This window comes from Sardina pilchardus, chromosome 15, assembly GCF_963854185.1.
Source record: "Sardina pilchardus chromosome 15, fSarPil1.1, whole genome shotgun sequence".
NCBI classification, from domain to species: domain Eukaryota; kingdom Metazoa; phylum Chordata; class Actinopteri; order Clupeiformes; family Clupeidae; genus Sardina; species Sardina pilchardus.
In genome coordinates this window covers 5101232-5120907 of record NC_085008.1, presented here as the reverse complement: position 1 = coordinate 5120907, position 19676 = coordinate 5101232, and the positions used below count along the sequence as shown (strand labels likewise).

At 43.3% G+C, this 19676-nt stretch overlaps 1 protein-coding gene across 1 annotated transcript; it reads left to right on the top strand.

Moving 5' to 3' along the window:
* The first annotated feature begins 357 nt into the window (after window positions 1–357).
* LOC134102569 (volume-regulated anion channel subunit LRRC8C-like) lies at window positions 358–11768 on the top strand. The gene is made up of 3 exons (XM_062556709.1): window positions 358–450; window positions 5511–5653; window positions 7765–11768. The coding sequence occupies exons 2-3, from the start codon at window positions 5516–5518 to the stop codon at window positions 10039–10041; spliced, it is 2415 nt and encodes an 804-aa protein (XP_062412693.1). The 5' UTR covers window positions 358–450; window positions 5511–5515; the 3' UTR covers window positions 10042–11768.
* The last annotated feature ends 7908 nt before the right edge of the window (window positions 11769–19676 follow it).

Genomic DNA, 19676 nt, shown 5'->3' with positions numbered 1-19676 from the left:
GTGGTCCTAATTTTAGGATAGGCTATATTGTTGAGAGAATGCTCACCAGCTGTAGAGAATGACATAAGGAAATGGGTTTAGCTGTCCCACAAAGATAGGAGGATGTGCTGCCAGCTATGGGTGTTGTTTCAAACACAAATAGAAAGGTTCAAGGTCAGAAAATGTTCAACAACAAAAAAAAATAGACATATATTATAATGTACACTGCGCAGTTACGGCGTCCACTTGAGAAAAAAATCTTAAGCTACACAATGTATTCGTTGAGCAACCCCAAACTTGTGGTCCCGCCCTTATGCCGTTCGTCAGTGCAGCCTTTGTGAATCAGAGGCACATATAACGGTATAGCACTCGGACCATATTCACTGCAGCTACAAGGACATGCCTCCACCTCTGTGTTGGCAACGGCCAAACATCATATGAGAGTTTAGGCTGTCGGGGAAAATATATTGGGTAAGACCAATGTTAAATTGATATTGGTATTTATTACTTTCACTTCGTATGTTTACCCAGTAAGGAAAGGGCAGTTCGGTCAAGTCTTTATCCTGTAACCATGCGCGCGGATGATACTGTTAGTGTTACAGCGTGGCATATCCTACGAAAAGATAACTTTGACTGCGTGATTGTCGGGGAAGTTGAGGAGAGCGACATTGTTTCTGTCCTGATAAGATTAGGCTTAATGGTCATTACGTGATAATACATTTGAGACAAAAGTATCAGAATTACCCGTTTTGGAATTCTGTGGTTACGTGCAGAATCGTTGTTACAGATTGTGAATTACACGTGTTGGTGGGTATCTCGTTATTGATGCTGGTTAATGAACACGCTTGAGTGACTGTCAGTATATTGCCATGAGATTATGGGTGAAATGTGTCTTTCTGTAGGCTGTTTCTCGGGACATCGATTAGAAGGCTATAATGATTCCCAGAGAGGGCCACGCAATTTCCATTTGATTCTGATTTAAGGGTTGCATTTCAAACGACGTGGCCTAAGGTCAGTATGGGTAAACTGAAAGTACCCTTCATTCCAAAAATACAGTGTTAGCATCACACAGTCCACATGAATGTCACAGGGGTGTTGGTTAAGTTTATGGCTTGGTGGTTAGTACTTGCATTCTACTGTCAAAATCATGAATTTCTGTCTAGTGCCATCTTCAAGTTTTGCTTTCAACTTGTTTTCTGTATGAGGGTGCGGTGAGGTCAGTTATTTTAAGAGTTCCCAGGGACAAGGATACGAAGTTGCCATGAATGTAGACAACTGGTCTGGATTTACCCTTCATTCCAAGAAATATATTACAATAATGCTATCAGGTGTATCACATGACAATCAGTGAGGGTGAGTAGGGTTTAGCATTAAAAGCACTAAATAGGCCCTATGTATGTTACAATGGAACATCAGTCTTTACCTTTGGGAAATGGCTGGTATCTCACAAAACAACACCTATTGTCTTGAAGGTCCCGTATTGGACAGGATTTTGTATCCCTGGGTCTGGAGGTGACTCAGGCATACATTGTCTCTGTCAGGCTGTGACTGAGAGAGCTGGACCATTTCCTGCCAGGAAAGGCTCTGTCAGTGGGATAAGGCTGGTCTGGCTCAACAATGTCCCAACAAAAATTAACGCCACAAGGGCATATCTCTTTCAAAGCGATCAAAGGAAGCTTCGCTCAGTGAATTTCAGTCCATTTAGTGTTATTACATGGGGAAGGCACGTCACGGCAACAGCCCTACTGTGTGATCCAACGGAGAATCTCAGCGAGACACGAGTCCTTAGGGACCTAATAGACTTCTTGCAGTCATTTGGATCACATAAACATCCCTTTATCCTGGTGTGCCCTGCATCCTTCCTCATAAGGTACATACTATTTCCACCAAGCTGGCCAAACAGCAGGAGCTGGTGTGTTATATTTATATACAGATATTTTTAAAAACAGTCAGGAAGGCAGTTCATAAATGAAGGTCGCTGCCATAATAGTATCACCAATGTAACTTTGATTGAAGAGCATGGAAGTATGTTTTTTGATCATTAAGTAGCCCATGCTTTTGGTTTCCTGTATGGAAACAGACACACACGCAAAAAAAATAAAATAATAATAATCAGAGGCATGTTGCCTCTCCAGCTGACACACAGCATGTTAAGACCATTACTCAGCACAGGATATTCCAGACATTTAGACCTCTTGAACCATTGCAGCTGGCTACAACAGATGTATAAATATTGTTAGAAGCACTTTAAAAAGTGTTATTGTAAGCATGCAGTGCACCGTTCAAATCAACCAGTCAGGACTTTAGAGCATGTGGTAGGCAGAGCTACGATGCTGCAGACTGATAACAGAAACTTGGAGCAATGACGGCATATACAGCTTCAGTTTCCATCTTAGTGAGAGTGTAAGGATGGAGATGTGCTGACAGAATGATTATGGTTGAGCAAAGCAGAGACTGTAGTGGAGTATAATGTTGAGGGGAATCTCCAGGGAGGATGAGTCATTGAGGAGATTAAGTTATTGGAGGTCAGACCAGTGTGGCCTCCATAGTCACCACCGCACTATTACGCTGGGGCAAACAGCCATGTCCAGTAAGGGTTTGGTAGGATGAATATTCAGCATCATTCAAGAAATATGTAACTTGGATAGGACTTACTCATTCTAGCCAGCACGTGAGTAAATGGAAGCTAAAAAAAGGTCCAGATGTTGAAATCTAAACTGTTGTGTGGTTATTATGTTACTAGAAAAAACACTATTATTATAGATTAAAAAAAAAAACAGCAGAGCATTATTTTTGTTGACTTGAAATATTTACTTCCATGTTGAGAGTTCATGAAGAGTTCATGTGTTCTCAACACCAGGTTCTCCTCTGAGTATATTAGGGCCCATGTTTTTGAACTCCGCAGCATTTCAAGCATGAAACACCAATTAGAGCTGAACAGATTTTTCAGTCAAAATACAGAGGAATTCAAGTGGGGTGTTGCTTATGAGTAATTGCCCAGGACATCCTAGCAGGGAGTAGGAGTCTGCTGGCATGCCTTCTTTAACAGACAGGGGGCGACCTCCCACTACACTGCTACCTCTGCTGGCCTGCCCTGACCCAGCAGACATGGCTGATATCAGGATGAGAGGCATATCAGATGGAGTCATTGTGTTGATAAATTGGTAAGATGCTGATTCAGTTTATGTTTGGATAAAATATCCCCTTGTCAGGGTGAAAGGACAGCTGAAAGTCAACTCACATATGTGCAGACAGTATATTGGTTTTAAGTATACATCCTTTTTTGATCCCGTGAGGGGCTTGCATGATGATTTTAAGCAAATGATTGAATTGAAGCAGTTACTGTTGGCCCAAGACATTTACTTTAAAGAGGAAATGAAACATAACAAATATTTCATAACCCGTAACAAGATGAAAAATTCCTTGTATTATTAGCAGGGGACTTCCCACCACAGTCAGACCTGTCACATGCAAGCAGTGATACTGAAACTACCTAAACTAGCATATCAGCGTGCACTGCACCTACCATATGAATACTTAAACATTCTAACCAAGAGCATTTGTTGGGGGTGTTGAAGTGGGAACCTTCCTTCATTTTTGTGTTGCAAACTTAGGCCCACAATAAATCCTGGAAGTTCAACAGTGGTGTTTGGCATCCCAAGCCTACTCCCTCCATCACTGCGTAAAATGCATGGTGGAAACAGTCCCACATACTGTACATTTCAAGACACCGCAACCATTACCGAGAGACTACAACAATATGAAAGGTTGAATAACTTGTAAATTGAATTTAAAAGTAACTGCTTGTCAGTCTTGATTTATTCTGTAAGGTGCACTGCTTATTTTTCTACATAGACCTATGTCTTTAAACTTCAATTTAGTCATCGTTTGAGAGATGCTGCATGATGAGAGGGAGGCTTAATTCACTTTAGTGAGGACAAAGTTAAAGGTAAGGCAGAACACACCATCTCAATAGTTTGATTTTCCACCACAGGCGTGATGTGCATACCCTATGCATGTAACAACCACTGTCATCAAAACCTGCGTTCTCAAGGTCTTTTCATTCGTACAACCGTGATGCAAATATTCCATGTCCTCTTCAGTGCATTTAAATGAACTAACTTTGGTGGTAGTTACATCAACAGGGGAGTTTTAAAATATATTCTTATGTTTAAGTATGGACAGACTTTGTCAGTCACAGGTGCACAATTTCTGCAATTTCTGAGTATTCAAGTCATGGCTGTGAATGCTAAATACTGTCATCCCCTAATTATATTACTCTTAATAATATTATTTTATAAGTAATGTTTTGTAAATAAGCATTCCAGTAATGTCCATGATAACACAATGAGCACTGTTATTAACAAGCAAATTAGATTAAATTGTCCAAACACTGTGTGTCTAATTAGATTCAGTTGCTCATTGATTGACTTCCTTTGTCGCCTTCTCTGCATTACCCCCTGTAATGCACAAGCAGCAGTAGACCAGCACAGAATGCATAATTACTGTGGGCCAATGATGGGTCTTGTGGGAGACCTTTAATTTCCTGTGTGGCTTTGCTTCGGGTTTGCTTGTTCATGAGCTGCATTAGTGCGGCAGCCTGTGGGTGCTTGTGAAACGCCTCAGCAGAGATGACTTGTGTTGATGTATTTAAGCATAAAGGACTTCACGGATGACTACCTTACTGCATGCACTGTGTAATGTCGTAATCAGGACTCAAGAATGTACCCACAAGAATGTACCCACAAGTTGCAATGCAAGTTGCCTCAGTGCATAAGCTCTTGAGATGTTCCATAGCTTAGAATCTCATTTTGTAGGAACTGTGGTGTGGGAGGCTATGCTAGTCAAGAATGGAAGAGATAATCACACGATTGAATTGACAGGATAATTGAGACTAACTGGAAAGTAGTTTTCACAGCACTTGATTAATATCTGAATGAATTAGACAGAAACTTAGTTTGTGATTGAAAACAGTCAGTATACCCTTGTTAATCCCTGCTGAGCATAAATACTGCCATTTCTAGATAGCCGGTGGCTCAGCTCCAGAGGTCTGTTTGACAAGAAGAGGCACCAAAAAATGTATTGCTGTTAACAAAAGATGGAGACACCACTACAGGGATGGCGGGAAGTTCTCCAGAGGCATGCCTAATCTTAACAGTGCTCTCTGGTCAGCAACCACAGACCAAACTAAGGCCCTCAGCTGAGTGCTATACAAATAGCACGGTGGGGGTGCCGGGATGAGGTTTGTGTTTCTTTGAGGGTCTCGGTGATGTTGATTTTAGACATGTATGACTTTTTGGCCCACACAAAATTACATATTGGCGAAAAGAAGAGGTTAATGAAAGTTCGCTCCACATGACCATTCTCTACCCTTTTCCTAGAATGCATAATCTAATATTCGGAGCACAGTATCAGATAGCAGATGCTTGTTCCAGAGTTCATTGTACAGGCATTGTAATGCAGTCTTTATCAGCAGTTAATGTTCTGGAGACTTATTTTCCACCCTTGTGTGTTGTCTTTTGTCCTGACAGGAATTATGATTCCCGTGACGGAGTTTCGGCAGTTCTCAGAGCAGCAGCCAGCTTTCCGTGTGCTGAAGCCATGGTGGGACGTGTTTACAGACTACCTCTCCGTGATCATGCTCATGATTGGGGTGTTTGGATGCACCCTTCAGGTTGGTGTCATAGCAACAACCGTAGCCGACGTGCGTTTTCGCATGTTCGTAACCTTCCAGAGTGGTCTTGTTCCATCTATGACTACTGTATGCTCTAATACAACATACACAATGTCAGATATCCATGCACAGTTTCTAGATGGATAGATAAATAGAAAGATACTTTATCGATCCCCAATGGGAAATTCAATTCCTGGACATTTCTAAAAGATCTACTGTAGAGTAATAGATCTAGAGTATGACTAATGGAAGAATTACATGGAAAGGTTCTTAATGAAAAAATGTAAATGCACTTGAAACTTTCTTATGGGAAGATTCCCATGAGAAAGTTTCAAGTGCATTTACATTTTTTTCATTAAGAACCTTTCCATGTAATTCTTCCATGAGTCATTCTATCGTCTCATAGTCATTAGCTCAAGCTCTGGCTGTTTTAAAGCTCAGCTGCAGGACAGCTTTCCAGGATTTGAAAACTGGAGGGCTAACACACCTCCTATGTGTCAGAATGGCATAAAGCTGTGTGTTGGGTTGTGTGTTGTCCACACAGCCTGTGGTGGGTGTTCACAGGACAAATGAAGCTAAATTCCAGCACCTCTGTGTGAAATGTACAGACCCCCCATCCCCTAGTCTTTCTCCATTCCCCATAAACACAGGGAAAGAGTCTTCACTATTATGACCTTAGTCCTGTGGCACACCAGCTGAAGACTGGTATTTACAGCCAACACCCCCCAGTTTGTCCTCGGTCTGTTAATTCCTGTCAATAATTCCCAATTATTTTTAGATAAGACAAACACCCCTGACAGGAACTCCATGAGTGGGTGGGAACATCCCCCTTCACCTCCCCAGAGGAACAAGTTCAAAGGCAGAAACTCTGCTTGGTTACCGTATGGAAAACTGTGTGGGTATTGTAAATGTTAGCCATCTCCCAGTTTACACTCGTAACGTCAGCCTCATCCATGGCAGCCATTATGGGGCCTAATTGACACGCTTCCTGCCATTACGTAGGTGCCTCACGCTGTAGAATGGGAGAGGTAAACACGCTGTGTGCCAAAAAGGCCCCGTCTGAATCGAGGGGGAGTGTGGGCCGGCCGTGAGCACATAATGCTGGGTGAAAGGATCTTTAGATTAGTGCAGGGGACAGAATTAGAAAAGGGCGGGTGAAAAAGACAGAGGGAGTGCAGTCTGTGTGTGTGTGTGTGTGTGTGTGAGAGAGAGAGAGAGGGAGGGAGGGAAGCAGAGAGAGGGAGAGACAGAGAGACGGAGGGAGACAGAATGAGTGGTAGTGTGTGCACAGTTGGGCTGATCCCTATTTCCTCAGGGGGCCCGACTCAGCAGAATTAGCCACTGGTTCTCACTGTCAGCCTTGTGATGTGTCTTCCTCCTTTTACCCCTCGGCTGATGCAGCAGTAGGTTTTCAGATTTTTCCCAACTGAGACCGACCCCAGACAGGCCACATCCGGCCCAGAAGCTAGGAAGTAATTATGTCACTGAATGTTGCCGTGCCATCCCACAAGAAGGGAGGCGGAGGAGCACAGAATTAAGTCAAAAGTATGACTCAGACCCTGACTTTCCAAACTCGTTCATCTGTAATAATACATTCGCTCAGGCGGCTACATCCAGGAACATCCAATAAAGTGATCTATCATCTGCCAGCTGTGGAGGAGGATTTGGGAAAGGTTGTGTGAAACAACACAGACTAGGCTCTTTTATTTATTTATTTATTTGTTAAACATTTCAGTGAGTATGTCTCCCTCTGGAGCATACTGGGGTGAATGCACTTCCTGTCTGAGTCATAGCTCTGGTGGGCATATTACAGTAGATCTGTAGTATGCAATGCAACATGTGCCTCAGGCAAAATAGAATAAGTATGTACTCAAATGTATTTTGCACTGTCCATCTCAGAGAGTGTTGCTACTGAAAATTATAGGCCTTCTTCCATGTATTTTACACATAGTGTATCATCCTTTGAATCATGTTGGCATTATGCATATTTCCAAAGTGCATCAATAGCTTTCCTTATTTTACTTTTGACATTTTCTAAATGATGCAAACTTTCATAGGTATACTTAGATGTACAATTTCTAAACTATCCATGTGTGTCTTTTCATATGCAGGTGATGCAAGACAAAATCATCTGCCTTCCTCAGAGGAGTTCTCCAGTTCCTCCGACGAATCAAACAGGGATTTTGCCAAATCAAACGGAACCAACCAGTGAGCCTGCGCTCCCCTCTCCCGTCTCCCCTGTGCCTCCAGTGCAGGAAATGAGGGGTCTGAAGACTAACCTGGACTGGCAGCAGTACAGCTTCATCAACCAGATGTGCTACGAGAAGGCACTTCACTGGTACGCCAAGTACTTTCCATACCTGGTGCTCATACACACGCTCATCTTCATGGTGTGCAGTAACTTCTGGTTCAAGTTCCCTGGCTCCAGCTCCAAAATTGAGCTCTTCATCTCCATTTTGGGAAAGTGCTTTGACTCGCCATGGACTACCCGAGCCCTGTCTGAGGTGTCGGGGGAGAACCCAGAGGACCGGGAGACCAAGAAGCACTTTAGCCGGCCTGTTCCCAGTAGCGCCTCCCCGGGAGAGGGCAACCTGGTGAAGACTCAGTCTCTTCGGTCCATCCCAGAAAAGATTGTAGTGGACAAACCGGCAGCAGCAAGTGTGCTGGACAAAAAGGAGGGGGAGCAGGCAAAGGCACTCTTCGAGAAGGTCAAAAAGTTCCGACTACACGTGGAAGAAGGAGACATTCTCTATGTGATGTATGTTCGTCAGACCATCCTCAAAGTGCTCAAGTTTGTCCTCATCATTGCTTACAACAGCGTCTTGGTCTCCAAGGTCCAGATTACTGTCACATGCAATGTGGACATCCAAAACATGACTGGTTACAAACACTTTTCCTGCAATCATACCATGGCTCATCTGTTTTCTAAGCTCTCCTACTGCTACCTGTGCTTTGTGGTCGTGTATGGATTCACATGCTTGTATACCTCCTACTGGCTCTTCTACCGCTCTCTCAAAGAATACTCCTTTGAGTATGTGCGACAAGAGACAGGAATCAGTGACATCCCAGACGTGAAGAACGATTTTGCCTTCATGCTGCATATGATCGACCAGTACGACCCGCTCTACTCCAAGCGCTTCGCCGTCTTCCTCTCCGAGGTCAGCGAGAACAAGCTGAAGCAGCTCAACCTGAACCACGCCTGGACTGCGGAGAAGCTCCGCCAGCGGCTGCAGACCAACAGCAGCAACCGCCTCGAGCTGCAGCTCTTCATGCTCTCGGGCCTACCGGACACCATCTTTGAGCTGTCTGAGCTGCAGTCCCTAAAGCTAGAGATCATCAACAACGTTACCATCCCGGCTGCCATTGCGCAGCTCGAGGACCTCCAGGAGTTGTCCCTCTCCCAGTGTTCGATGAAGATCCACACAGCAGCCATATCCTACCTGAAGGAGAACCTGAAGGTGCTGCGGGTAAAGTTCGATGACGCCCGTGAGTTGCCCCATTGGCTGTATGTGCTGAGGAACCTGGAGGAGCTCCATCTCACCGGTTCCCTGAGCCCGGACGTCTCCAAGAACATCACCCTAGAGTCCTTACGGGAGCTGAAGTCTCTGAAGACGCTGTCACTGAAGAGCAACTTCACCAAGGTCCCACAGGCCATCGTGGACGTCTCCAGTCACCTCCAGCGGCTGTATGTCTACAACGACGGCACCAAGCTGGTGATGCTCAACAACTTGAAGAAAATGGTGAATCTCACAGAACTGGAGCTGTTGCACTGTGACCTAGAGCGTATCCCACACGCCATCTTTAGTCTGGTCAACCTGCAGGAATTGGACCTGAAGGAAAACAACCTGCGCTCCATAGAGGAAATCATCAGCTTCCAGCATCTGCGCAAGCTCACCAGCCTCAAGCTGTGGCACAACAGCATCTCTCAAATCCCGGAGCACATCAAGAAACTGGGCAGCTTGGAGAGGCTGTACTTTTGCTACAACAAGATTGAGATCCTGCCCTCGCACCTGTTCCTCTGCAACAAGCTGCGCTACCTGGACCTCTCCTATAATGACATTCGCTTCATTCCACCCGAGGTCGGTGTTCTGCAGAGCCTCCAGTACTTCTCGGTCACATGCAACAAGATCGAGAACCTTCCGGATGAGCTCTTCTTCTGCAAGAAGCTGAAGACACTCAAACTGGGCAAAAACACCCTGTCCCTGCTCTCGCCAAAGATTTCCTACCTGGTGCTGTTGACTCACCTGGAGCTAAAGGGGAATCATTTCGAGGCTTTGCCCCCTGAGCTAGGTGTCTGTCGGTCATTAAAGCGCAGTGGCCTCGTGGTGGAGGATGCTCTTTTCGAGACATTGCCATCTGATGTCAGGGAACAAATGAAAGCCGAGTAAATGGCTTTGAAATGAACTTGACTCTGCATATTATACCAAAAAGTCTTAAAGTGCATAATATGGTCTCTGTCCTTAACAGGCGTGGCTTTTCCGTCCATTTGTTATCCAGCCTGTGTGTATTAGATTATGTTATGATGGATATTGCAATACTAATGGGTGAGTACATCATTTTATACTCTTGTGCTTGGAATAGAAGGGAAAACCTTCAGATTATCTTTGTAGAGCAAACAATTTGAAAAAAAGACTTATATACTGTATACACATATTTGTTCTTATTATGAGAACGTACTGTATTACTATTGATGCATCACAGAATAAGATATGCCTTATTGAGTGTCTATGCAGGTCTGCCATTTGTTCATGGCACCGAGAAACTTGTTACACTGGATAGAGTGTATACCCCATGCATTTGTGGCCTTCTTTTGAAAGCTTGTAGTGCTTATTTCGGCTAGAACAGTCACCCCCTTGAATCACAGTCAGTGATAGCCCTCGCAAGGATGCATTTATTGAAACAATTTCAGATTGCTCACAGCATTGCAGTGAGAAATTGTTTATGTCCTATTTCTATTTCATGTCCTCAGTGACATAGTTGGGTAGTAATGCAGTAAAGTCTGTATACATTTTGAAGCCTCTCTGACATGCATCACTTTATTTGCACTGGAAAAAGTGACATTCCAATCTTCTGTATTGCATTGCATCGTATCAATTATATAGCTGGTCAGCTGAAGTAAAATGTAAGCATTTGCAGCTGACCAGTGGCTATATTCAGGTACACACAAATAGGCACAAGATATGTTGAACAGACTGTTTTAATGCCAAATTCTTTAGCTGCTACCACAATTGACCAAACTTCAGATGGCTCCAGCTGTGTGCCTCTTATGATGATGATGTCATATAAACATGCCTTTGCACAATTTCCTGATGTCATTCCTTTCCATTGTGAAACATGATAACTCAAGTTGATGCGCTTGTCCAGGGTAGTGAGCTGCTGCCTCTCAGGATATTGGAAATTTGATCATCTGAGATTTATACAACGTGTACTTTTAGCACTAAGCAAAAAGGAATGCTTGCTGCATCCATCCTACCACTAGCATTATGCATGCGGTGATGCTCCCCGGCCAAGCAGATCACATTAGTCCAACCCATGACACAGCAATACTGAGACTGCGAGTGCTTACGCCCTCAGCTAGGGTGCAGTGCAGTTGCTGCTTGGCATGGCACCAGCGGCAGAGGGTGGTATAGGATGTGTGCTTGTACCCGCGCCAGAGAAGGTCAGAGAGACAAGCTAGAGCTTGTGTCATGCTCGCGGAGATGGAGATGAGATTGAGTGGCGCCACCCACAGGACTGGGCTGGGATTGCGGTAATCTTCAGAGGTTTGGTTTCTGTGCTGCTCTACGGGTCAGATGATGCCTCATGTGTCAGCAGTTGGTTGCAATGTGGCCATAATTTGAGTTAGTTCCAACTATTGCATTTGATGAAACACTATCTACAGCAGTCTGTTCAGACACACTGGACTTGATCCTATTAGCTCTTCATTAGTTAGGTTCTGGTAGAAATAGTTGGATTCTTATCATGAACCAAAAAAAAAAAAAAAAAACAGTTTATGTCACCATCGCTGCCTCTAAATGTAATGCCTTGTCAACATGACACTTTTTCTACTACGTATTTGATCATGCTGTACTGTATGAAATCCACAAGTAAATAAATATTTATTTAGTTTTACCCATTCTGTTCCTTGGGTGAATTGATTTGCTTTGCTGTTGACCCTTCTAATGTTTAATTTTATGCCTGCCAAGTTTTACAGTGTTATGTATTGTCTAGTCTTTACATCTACACTAATAGGTATTTAGATAATCTGGATACATGCTGTTTGATCTGATATACTGTATTAGATACTCCTAACTGAATCTTGTAGGTGGAGAATATAGAATATAATATAAGTGATTCTGCACATCCTCAGTGTTTTATGTCCTCCCTGCACACTGAGAAGAATGACCTCTCTTTGTATCCTGTGCATATGCCTTCTGCTGATAGAGGATTAATTTAGAGCAAATTAATTCGGACACGTCAACATGATTAAATGTGCCTGGTCGGGGCCTGTGACACCATGTCGACTGAGGAGAGGAAATGGTCTCAGGTCAGACTGCCCAGAGATATCTCCATATTCTTGAGATTTAAATGGACTTCATGTAGTTCCCTAGGTGATTGCACTGCCTTCACACTGTGCACTGAATTTTGCAAATGTACCCTTTTCAAGTAAGAGCCATAAGACCCAGTTCCCATAGACTCAGAATGATAAATCCAATTTGAAACAGCTTCTTGGCATTACTGTCTCCTCATGTCTCAAGTCATAGTCAGTCAAAATAGCTGGTGTGTGCAATGTATGCAAATATATGCAAGCCAGCAGAAGATTTTGAAATGAAAGAAAAACTCTTCTCACAGGATTTCCGGGTGCCATTCAGTGGAAGTGACAGATTATAAACAGCCCTTTCTGGGAAGTGGCAAACAGTGATGATAAATAACAGTGGTGGGAAACCTCATGTCAGTTGTCCCTCCCATTTTGTCACTTTCAATTTGCTTACACAGATTTACGCAGGTGTTAAATGTGACTCAACCAGTAGACTGCATTTTATCTATTCTGAAAATCTTTTCAAATTATTCTAATTTACTTTTAATATATTAAATTAAATTGATTTAAAACTAACGAAAAAGGGCCCGTCTCCACCAGTGGCAACAATGTTAGTGTAATACCAGGCATTTCAGACGCACAGTGGCAAAGGCAGAGACTCCATTCTCTTTATTAGAAATCCATATGGCATAAAAATGAGTTTGAAGTTATTTTTAAAGGTAAAATAACTACATTCAGTTGCTTTAATTATGTGTGCCATTACCACTATTTTCTGTCTCAACTGCCCAAAACAATTAAACAATTCTGCATTAGGAAACTATAAAGGCTAAGGTATGCCTGAGAGAGAATGATATTTCAAATATGCTCCTAAATGACTGAAACCTGAACACCAGCTGGTAACACAAGCAAGATTGCCGCCCAAAGTTGGGGAGAATGACCCTCATGCCAGACACTGCTTTGACTGACACAACCTTATGGCATACCAGTGACTCATTCCAGTCATACAGTGTCGTGTCCGTTCATTAATGCCTGACAGCTCACTTGCCATGATGAGTACCACTGTGGCCACTGTGACATAAAGGGGACAGCTACAGTATATGCACACCAGCTGTTGTTGGCTGTAGGCTTCACAGCGAGCTTATAGACAGATCTTAGTCTATAACCACCAGTGTTCATATGATTCCAATTTATCATTTCCATCAAATTGTGATTATTTTCATTTAAAGATCTTACAAGCAGTACTATTGTTTATTGTGTGCAGTGCACGCACGCAGGCCACTCCCGTGTCCCCCCTTCCTTTTGGACATGTCATTTCTCCCATCTGGTCATATACCCTTGGGGCAAGTCAAAAGGGTGGTGAGTCACCCTACGAACAGGAATCAGCGTGTGGCCTTTCACCCACACGTCACACAGTGGACGACGTCTTCAGAAGGGGATAGTCACAAATCAGTCAGCCCCCCTCTGTTAACCTCGCTGGGTACCACCACCACTCCATGCTGCACACTTGTTATCAAGTACTGTAGAGACTGATGAAAGCCCTTGTGTGTCAATGCAAAGTGACACGTCTTCTTTGGTGTGAAGATTGGACTAGCCTTCATTTGAGCGGTCTGTACATCTAGTGTAATGATACCTGGCAGCTGGGCAGAGGTACCGGAATTGAGCAGTTGTGTTTACATGGGTATCGGAGTGCAGCCGTGCTGTTGTGGTAATGGCTGCATGCGTGCGGAGTGACTAACCAGAAGTGCTACACTACACAACCACACGCCTCCATGCTGACGTGCGGTTACTGAGAGGAAAGAGGTGACCAACTCAGTGCTGGCATGATAAGCAATGAGCACTGCTGTTTTCCTTTGAATGTTTGGCATAATCTTGTGATTGTTTGGATGTTGTCAGACCAATGACATTATAACTTATGATTAAGTCAATACCAAATAATAGCTAAATACTGTTCAACTAAATTCTAAAAACAATAGACTATAATTCGTGAGGGATATATTTAAATGTATATCGTACTTTCAAAATACAGGATTACACTTTCCCATAATGGAGGCGGTGTTGTTATGAGCTCAGCGTGTGTGTGCGGTATCAACAGTGCTGCCTAATGAGCTGAGGTCTGAGCTCACTGAGTCAGTGGCAGGAAGTGGCTGTCCCTGTGAGGTGTAATTTATCATGGTTACATATCAGCACACACTCACACACATTTTTTTTGAGTGAGTCAATGTGGCCATTTTCTGCATAAGAGGTGGTTTAACACACAATCATTATCATGCACCTATTGACATCTCTCGCTATTGTGTTATTTATCTAATATAATAATAATATATATATATACAGTATATATATATATATATATATATATATATATTTAAGTACTCTACATTTTACCTAAGAACCTTCCTCCAAATCATGCTTAGGAGCATAGGGGGCAGTATTAGGCAGCTGTATGACCTCCATAACCATTAAACTTAACGAAATGTTACATTACTGGAATGTCTTGTTTCCAATGATCACCGACGGTATGTCATGACTGCCTGACAAACCCAACTAAAAAATGGTCATTGTGTTGTTTAGTAATTAGTGGAAAAGTAACGTGTCATGCAGACATTGCAAAACATGAACAGACCGGCCTGGCCTAACACAGGCAATCGTGTAATCAGTGGAATTTCAAGCCTGTTCATGAGTGAAAATTGTTTAGGCTTGAACCTCAGGGGTGTGTGTGTACCAAAGATGGCTCTTCTGCCTGAGGTGTGTGAGAGATGTGTCTCACGGAGTGATTGACGGCTGCTGGTGCCAGCCCCGCAGGGCTTCATGGCCAGGAACTCTGTTGTAAAGTGCCTCTCAGCTCATTCACCTGTCCACAGGCCCCTACAGATCTTCACTCCTGTCACCAGACAGATCCCAGGAAAAGCAGCTCACTCTATCTGTTTGTCACTCTTTGTATTTGTGTGTGTGTGTGTGTGTGTGTGTGTGTATGTGTGTGTGTGTGTGTGTGTGTGTGTGTGTGTGTGTGTGTGTGTCTGTGTGTGTCTGTGTGTGTGTGTGTGTGTGTGTGTGTGTGTGTGTGTGTGTGTGTGTGTGTGTGTGTGTGTGTGTGTGTGTGTGTGTCTGTGTGTGCATGTGTCTGTGTGTGCGTGTGTATGGCTGTATGTATGGGCTCTTATGTGGAAAACATTGGCTTGGTAATCCTATAGATGTTCTCTAACACCATGTTTCTGTTTCTCTCCACACTGATGGAGGAGACACAGCTGCCAGTGATGAGGTGATGACATGTGGTAAGAGTATAGGGTGAGGGGAGAGGGAGAAGGAAAGCTGTCGGCAGAAGCAGGGTGGCAGATGAAAGACTATTTGAAACGGGAGGCGTCAGTGCCAACGGGCTTTTATCCCTTACCTGTCAGGTGTTGTGTTGACCATTTATGGGTAGAGAAAGAAAGAGACAAAATGACAAGGAATCAGAAATTAAGGACGGGCCTCTGAAGGAAGCTATGGCTGTCTCCTTTCCCTTTCAAAAATAGCATTAGTTATGTGGTAACATATTCTATTTATGTAACACGCCTTAGGGGGATGATCCATTTAGTCAGAGGATTATCACAGTAAGTTAACACATTGTCAAAGTCTGGATCCTCACAAATGAAAAGCAAAAAACAACAAAAATATATATTATTACACATTCCATTTCATTTAAACAAATAGCCTTTTAGATGATCTTTTCCAAACTGAACTGGAGTTAAAAATGAACCTTCCACCACTCGATCCCCTTCCTCTCTGCCTTTCCCATTTCCCCACCTGCTCCCACATATATATATCCCCCACTGGTCAACTGTGTATCAGAGGAGAAGACTCACTCACATTACAGTCTGACGTATCATGGTTAGGGTCTACCCAAAAGCAGTTTATGCATATTGTCAGAGATTCTGCATGCTTTGTTAATTGCATGGCTGGTCTCCAGGTGCTCGAAAGGCATTGCTAACAGTGTCATCAAAAGCTCATTCTGGCTCATGAAAAATCATTGCTTATATAATGCAAACAAAAAAAGAAAATCTAACTCCATTTGGAAGCAACATTCCGCAGTACAATTCACTGCCATTACTTTGGAATCTTTTTAGTTAGAGCTCAGAAAATGTAAAATGAGTGAGCACATAGTCTATGTTTGACTCTAGAAAGGCGCGTGCTGGTCTCTTTTTATAGATGATGAACAGCCTGGCTAAACCCAAATGTAAAAGCACTGAATCAAAGTGCCAAGAATGAGCAATGGTGACAAAAGTGATCAGAGCTGCATACTGTCCAAGTCAATATTCTATGTGGCCTAGTTTTGTACATTTTATAACAGTTGTAAAAGGTATTTAACTACATCTTACAGACCCCACATGAAAGATGGAGATTTAAATATGGCACATTGTCTCAGTCTGCTATTTAGGAGAAATAAATGAAGTCATAAACCACTTTTAAACAAATCCAACGTTCCTTTGAAATTTTCCTTCAGTCTCTTTACCACTGCCCTTGTGCAAACCTTCAGAGTTCCTCATGTTGCTTGTGTCTCTATCTTGCTTGCCCCCACTGCTGTCTCCCCCAGGATGGGAGGAGGGTGTAACAAGGTGAAGGACTCAAGGCCTGTGCATTATTTATCATCCAACAGCTTGGAAAGCGCTGCAGCGGACAGCCCTGGCCCAGCCCTCTCCGAGCACGAGAGCACAACATGCAGATGGCTCTCGGAGACGGCCCATTTGATCTTGAAGAATCGACCCTCCCTGGAGGGGGAAATGTGCATTTAAGCACAACTCAGTGGAGAGCACGCGGCGGTTTAGAAGACATCCGTCAAGGCATGGAAAACACCCTGATGTGGATGTGGTGAGTGTGTCACTGTGGTGGGGTACTGTGGCACAAGAGACACTACACTCCCAGATTGGGAAGTCAAAGCTGACTGATGCTATGATGATGGAATGAGTGATAAGCTGGAACTAAATTACAGGTGTTAAGTTTTTATTTCATTTTAGTGCGTAGATAAACAGTGAAATAAGTGTGAGACGGATAAAAAGTACATCTTGTTCCTGACCATTTTTGGTCAAGGGCCCTTTGGACACCAATAAGAGGAAGTGCTCCCATGCTTCGGGGCTTCCTTTGTGAGTTAAATCACGTGAAGTGCTTTGCTTTTGTTAGCGTGCATACTTAAAATAACTGAAGTTATTTCGATACATCTTATAGTTAGTACTATAATACTACAAACTTTCCTATTTCCTGATAGTGATGCAATGTTGCTCTGATTTCTGCATTTTCTAAATCTACCAGTTCCATGGCTCAATCCGAAACAAATGGGTGTCTACTTGATTTGAAGTCTGCACTGTAGACAGGCAGTTGGGCGAGCTGTTAGTGAGACATCTCCTTCTTTAGTCTCTACTTTCGCAAAGATAGACCTTTGACTTAAACCAAAGGTCAGGTGCTTATCATAACACAAGGTGGTGAAGAGGCATCTACACTATGACCGGAAGGAAAGTTTTAGGGCACAACACAACTGAGCACAACACAACTGACAACCAAAGGTATCTATGCAACACGCAATGCAACAGTTAGTTGTGCAATGTCGCCAGGAACTGCATGCACATTCCTATGATTGACATGCTAGACAGCCAGTTGGAGTAGACCAAAATGGATTCCCACAAGCCAGCTTGTCAGCTTAGATAGCAGCGTGCATAAGATGGTTCGCAACACTTTGTGGGTGGGCCAATTGCATCTTACACCCAGCCTGACTAGCCTTATCTCTTCCTAAACAGAGGATCAAACCAGACTTATCCCACCCCAGCCAGAAGGCCAATACATGGCTCTGAGATATAGACGGGGAAATGTCTTGTGGACGGCAGGTGACCATCCCCCAAAGGACACTCAGATGACCCGTTGATGTGGGTTGGTTGTGAAAATACAGGTACAGCAAATGGTGCCTAAAATCTGGATATGGTTCAGATGGCATGTAAAAAACACAGGGACAAGACAGTCTCCCTGACTGCTGTGTGGAAATGCCATGACAAAGTCACAATCTATATAAAGGAACACATGTTGTAGTCACATGCCAGAGGGCTTCTTCTTTGTCTTCACTGGGTTTACCAGTGGGAGAAACCTCTTTGGGGAAGCCTCTATCTGTACAGACCTCACCCGTGTAATTATACACCAACCATTTAACCGTAACCACAATTTTTTCTCTGCTCTCATTACAAGCGGTTTCAACGGATTATGATTTCTTTGTAAATTACAATTTTGTGACACTGTAACGATATAGTTATAATGTACATTCTCACGCAAAATGGGACTTACTACTTACTATTAAAGTGTTTTGGTTAAAGTAAGCCCATGTCACGGCCTGCCTAGCTTTCTGTCTAACTTCTATCGTGGTGCTCTACACAAATAGGGTGAACAGTGTCTGTCACACACATTCATTAACAATTGTTAATGGGCTTCCCCACGCCCACAGCAAGCTTCTTCACACCATTTGACAGAAGGACTTCCTTTTTATTTTCTCTCACTTAAAAAAGCCCTCACATCTTGAATTTTCATTTCCCTCTGGGGCTGAACCAAGGCTGGGCCCTGGTTGTATCTCATCTAGTTTGAACTGGCTGGAACCTGCCTGTTCTCTCCCCGCACAGGCGGAGGCTGTGCTCAAATGCCAAGAAATTTCCCCATGTATGCCACAGCCACAGCCAATAGCGCACATTTGGAGGTGGGATGTAGGATTCACCTTGTCAGTGTACATTTTCAAGCTTTCAGCTGAAGAGAGAGAGAGAGAGAGAGAGAGAGAGAGAGAGAAAGTGTGTGTGCGTGTGTGTGTGTGTGTGTGTGTGTTAGGAATAGGGGAATATGGGGGTCTGCGGTTCTTCACAGTGACAAGTAAGCTGCTGGCCACTGTGTGTGCCTGCAGCCACATGTTAATCCACATCACCATCTCATATGTTCAAGTAATACAAATTGGCTATACAAATGGGCTGTTTGGTGGGATGTTAAAATGCACTACCATGAAAAATTCAATTGATGTTTCACTCAGTGCTTTGCAATGTCAGTTCACCTGAAGTTCCAAAGATAGGCTACACTAGATCTACAGTACATACCACATACCACATAGGCTACCAGATGTCACTCACATATTTTCTAATATTTCATAATTCTAGAGACAGCTAATTATTCGTCCCATGAGAGAAATGGGATGAGGGTGATAATGACATTTTTTTAATTAAATAGAAGTCTAATAGAATTATAATAAATATAGTGTTCTAAATTGAATAAGCCAGGACATTGACCTTTCACATAGAAATGTTAAGCTATTGATAATAGACTTAACAACTGGTTCATTCCTTCAGGGAAGATGTGGGCTACCTGCAGCCTCTGCCCATATCACAGTATGGTGTCCCAGAAGGACAAGCAAGGCAAAAGCTTTAATCTTCTTATTTGCTGCCATATGGTTGACTCCATGTTATAGCCTATGTGCTGTTGGAAAAGCATGGCATATACCAAGAGGACATATTCTAT

Bases quoted from the DNA above. Each gene is read 5' to 3' on its own strand.
- LOC134102569 (XM_062556709.1), top strand. From the start codon at position 5,516: ATGATTCCCGTGACGGAGTTTCGGCAGTTCTCAGAGCAGCAGCCAGCT. The intron at 5,654-7,764 runs GTTGGTGTCATA...TTTCATATGCAG, and splicing joins TGTTTGGATGCACCCTTCAG to GTGATGCAAGACAAAATCAT.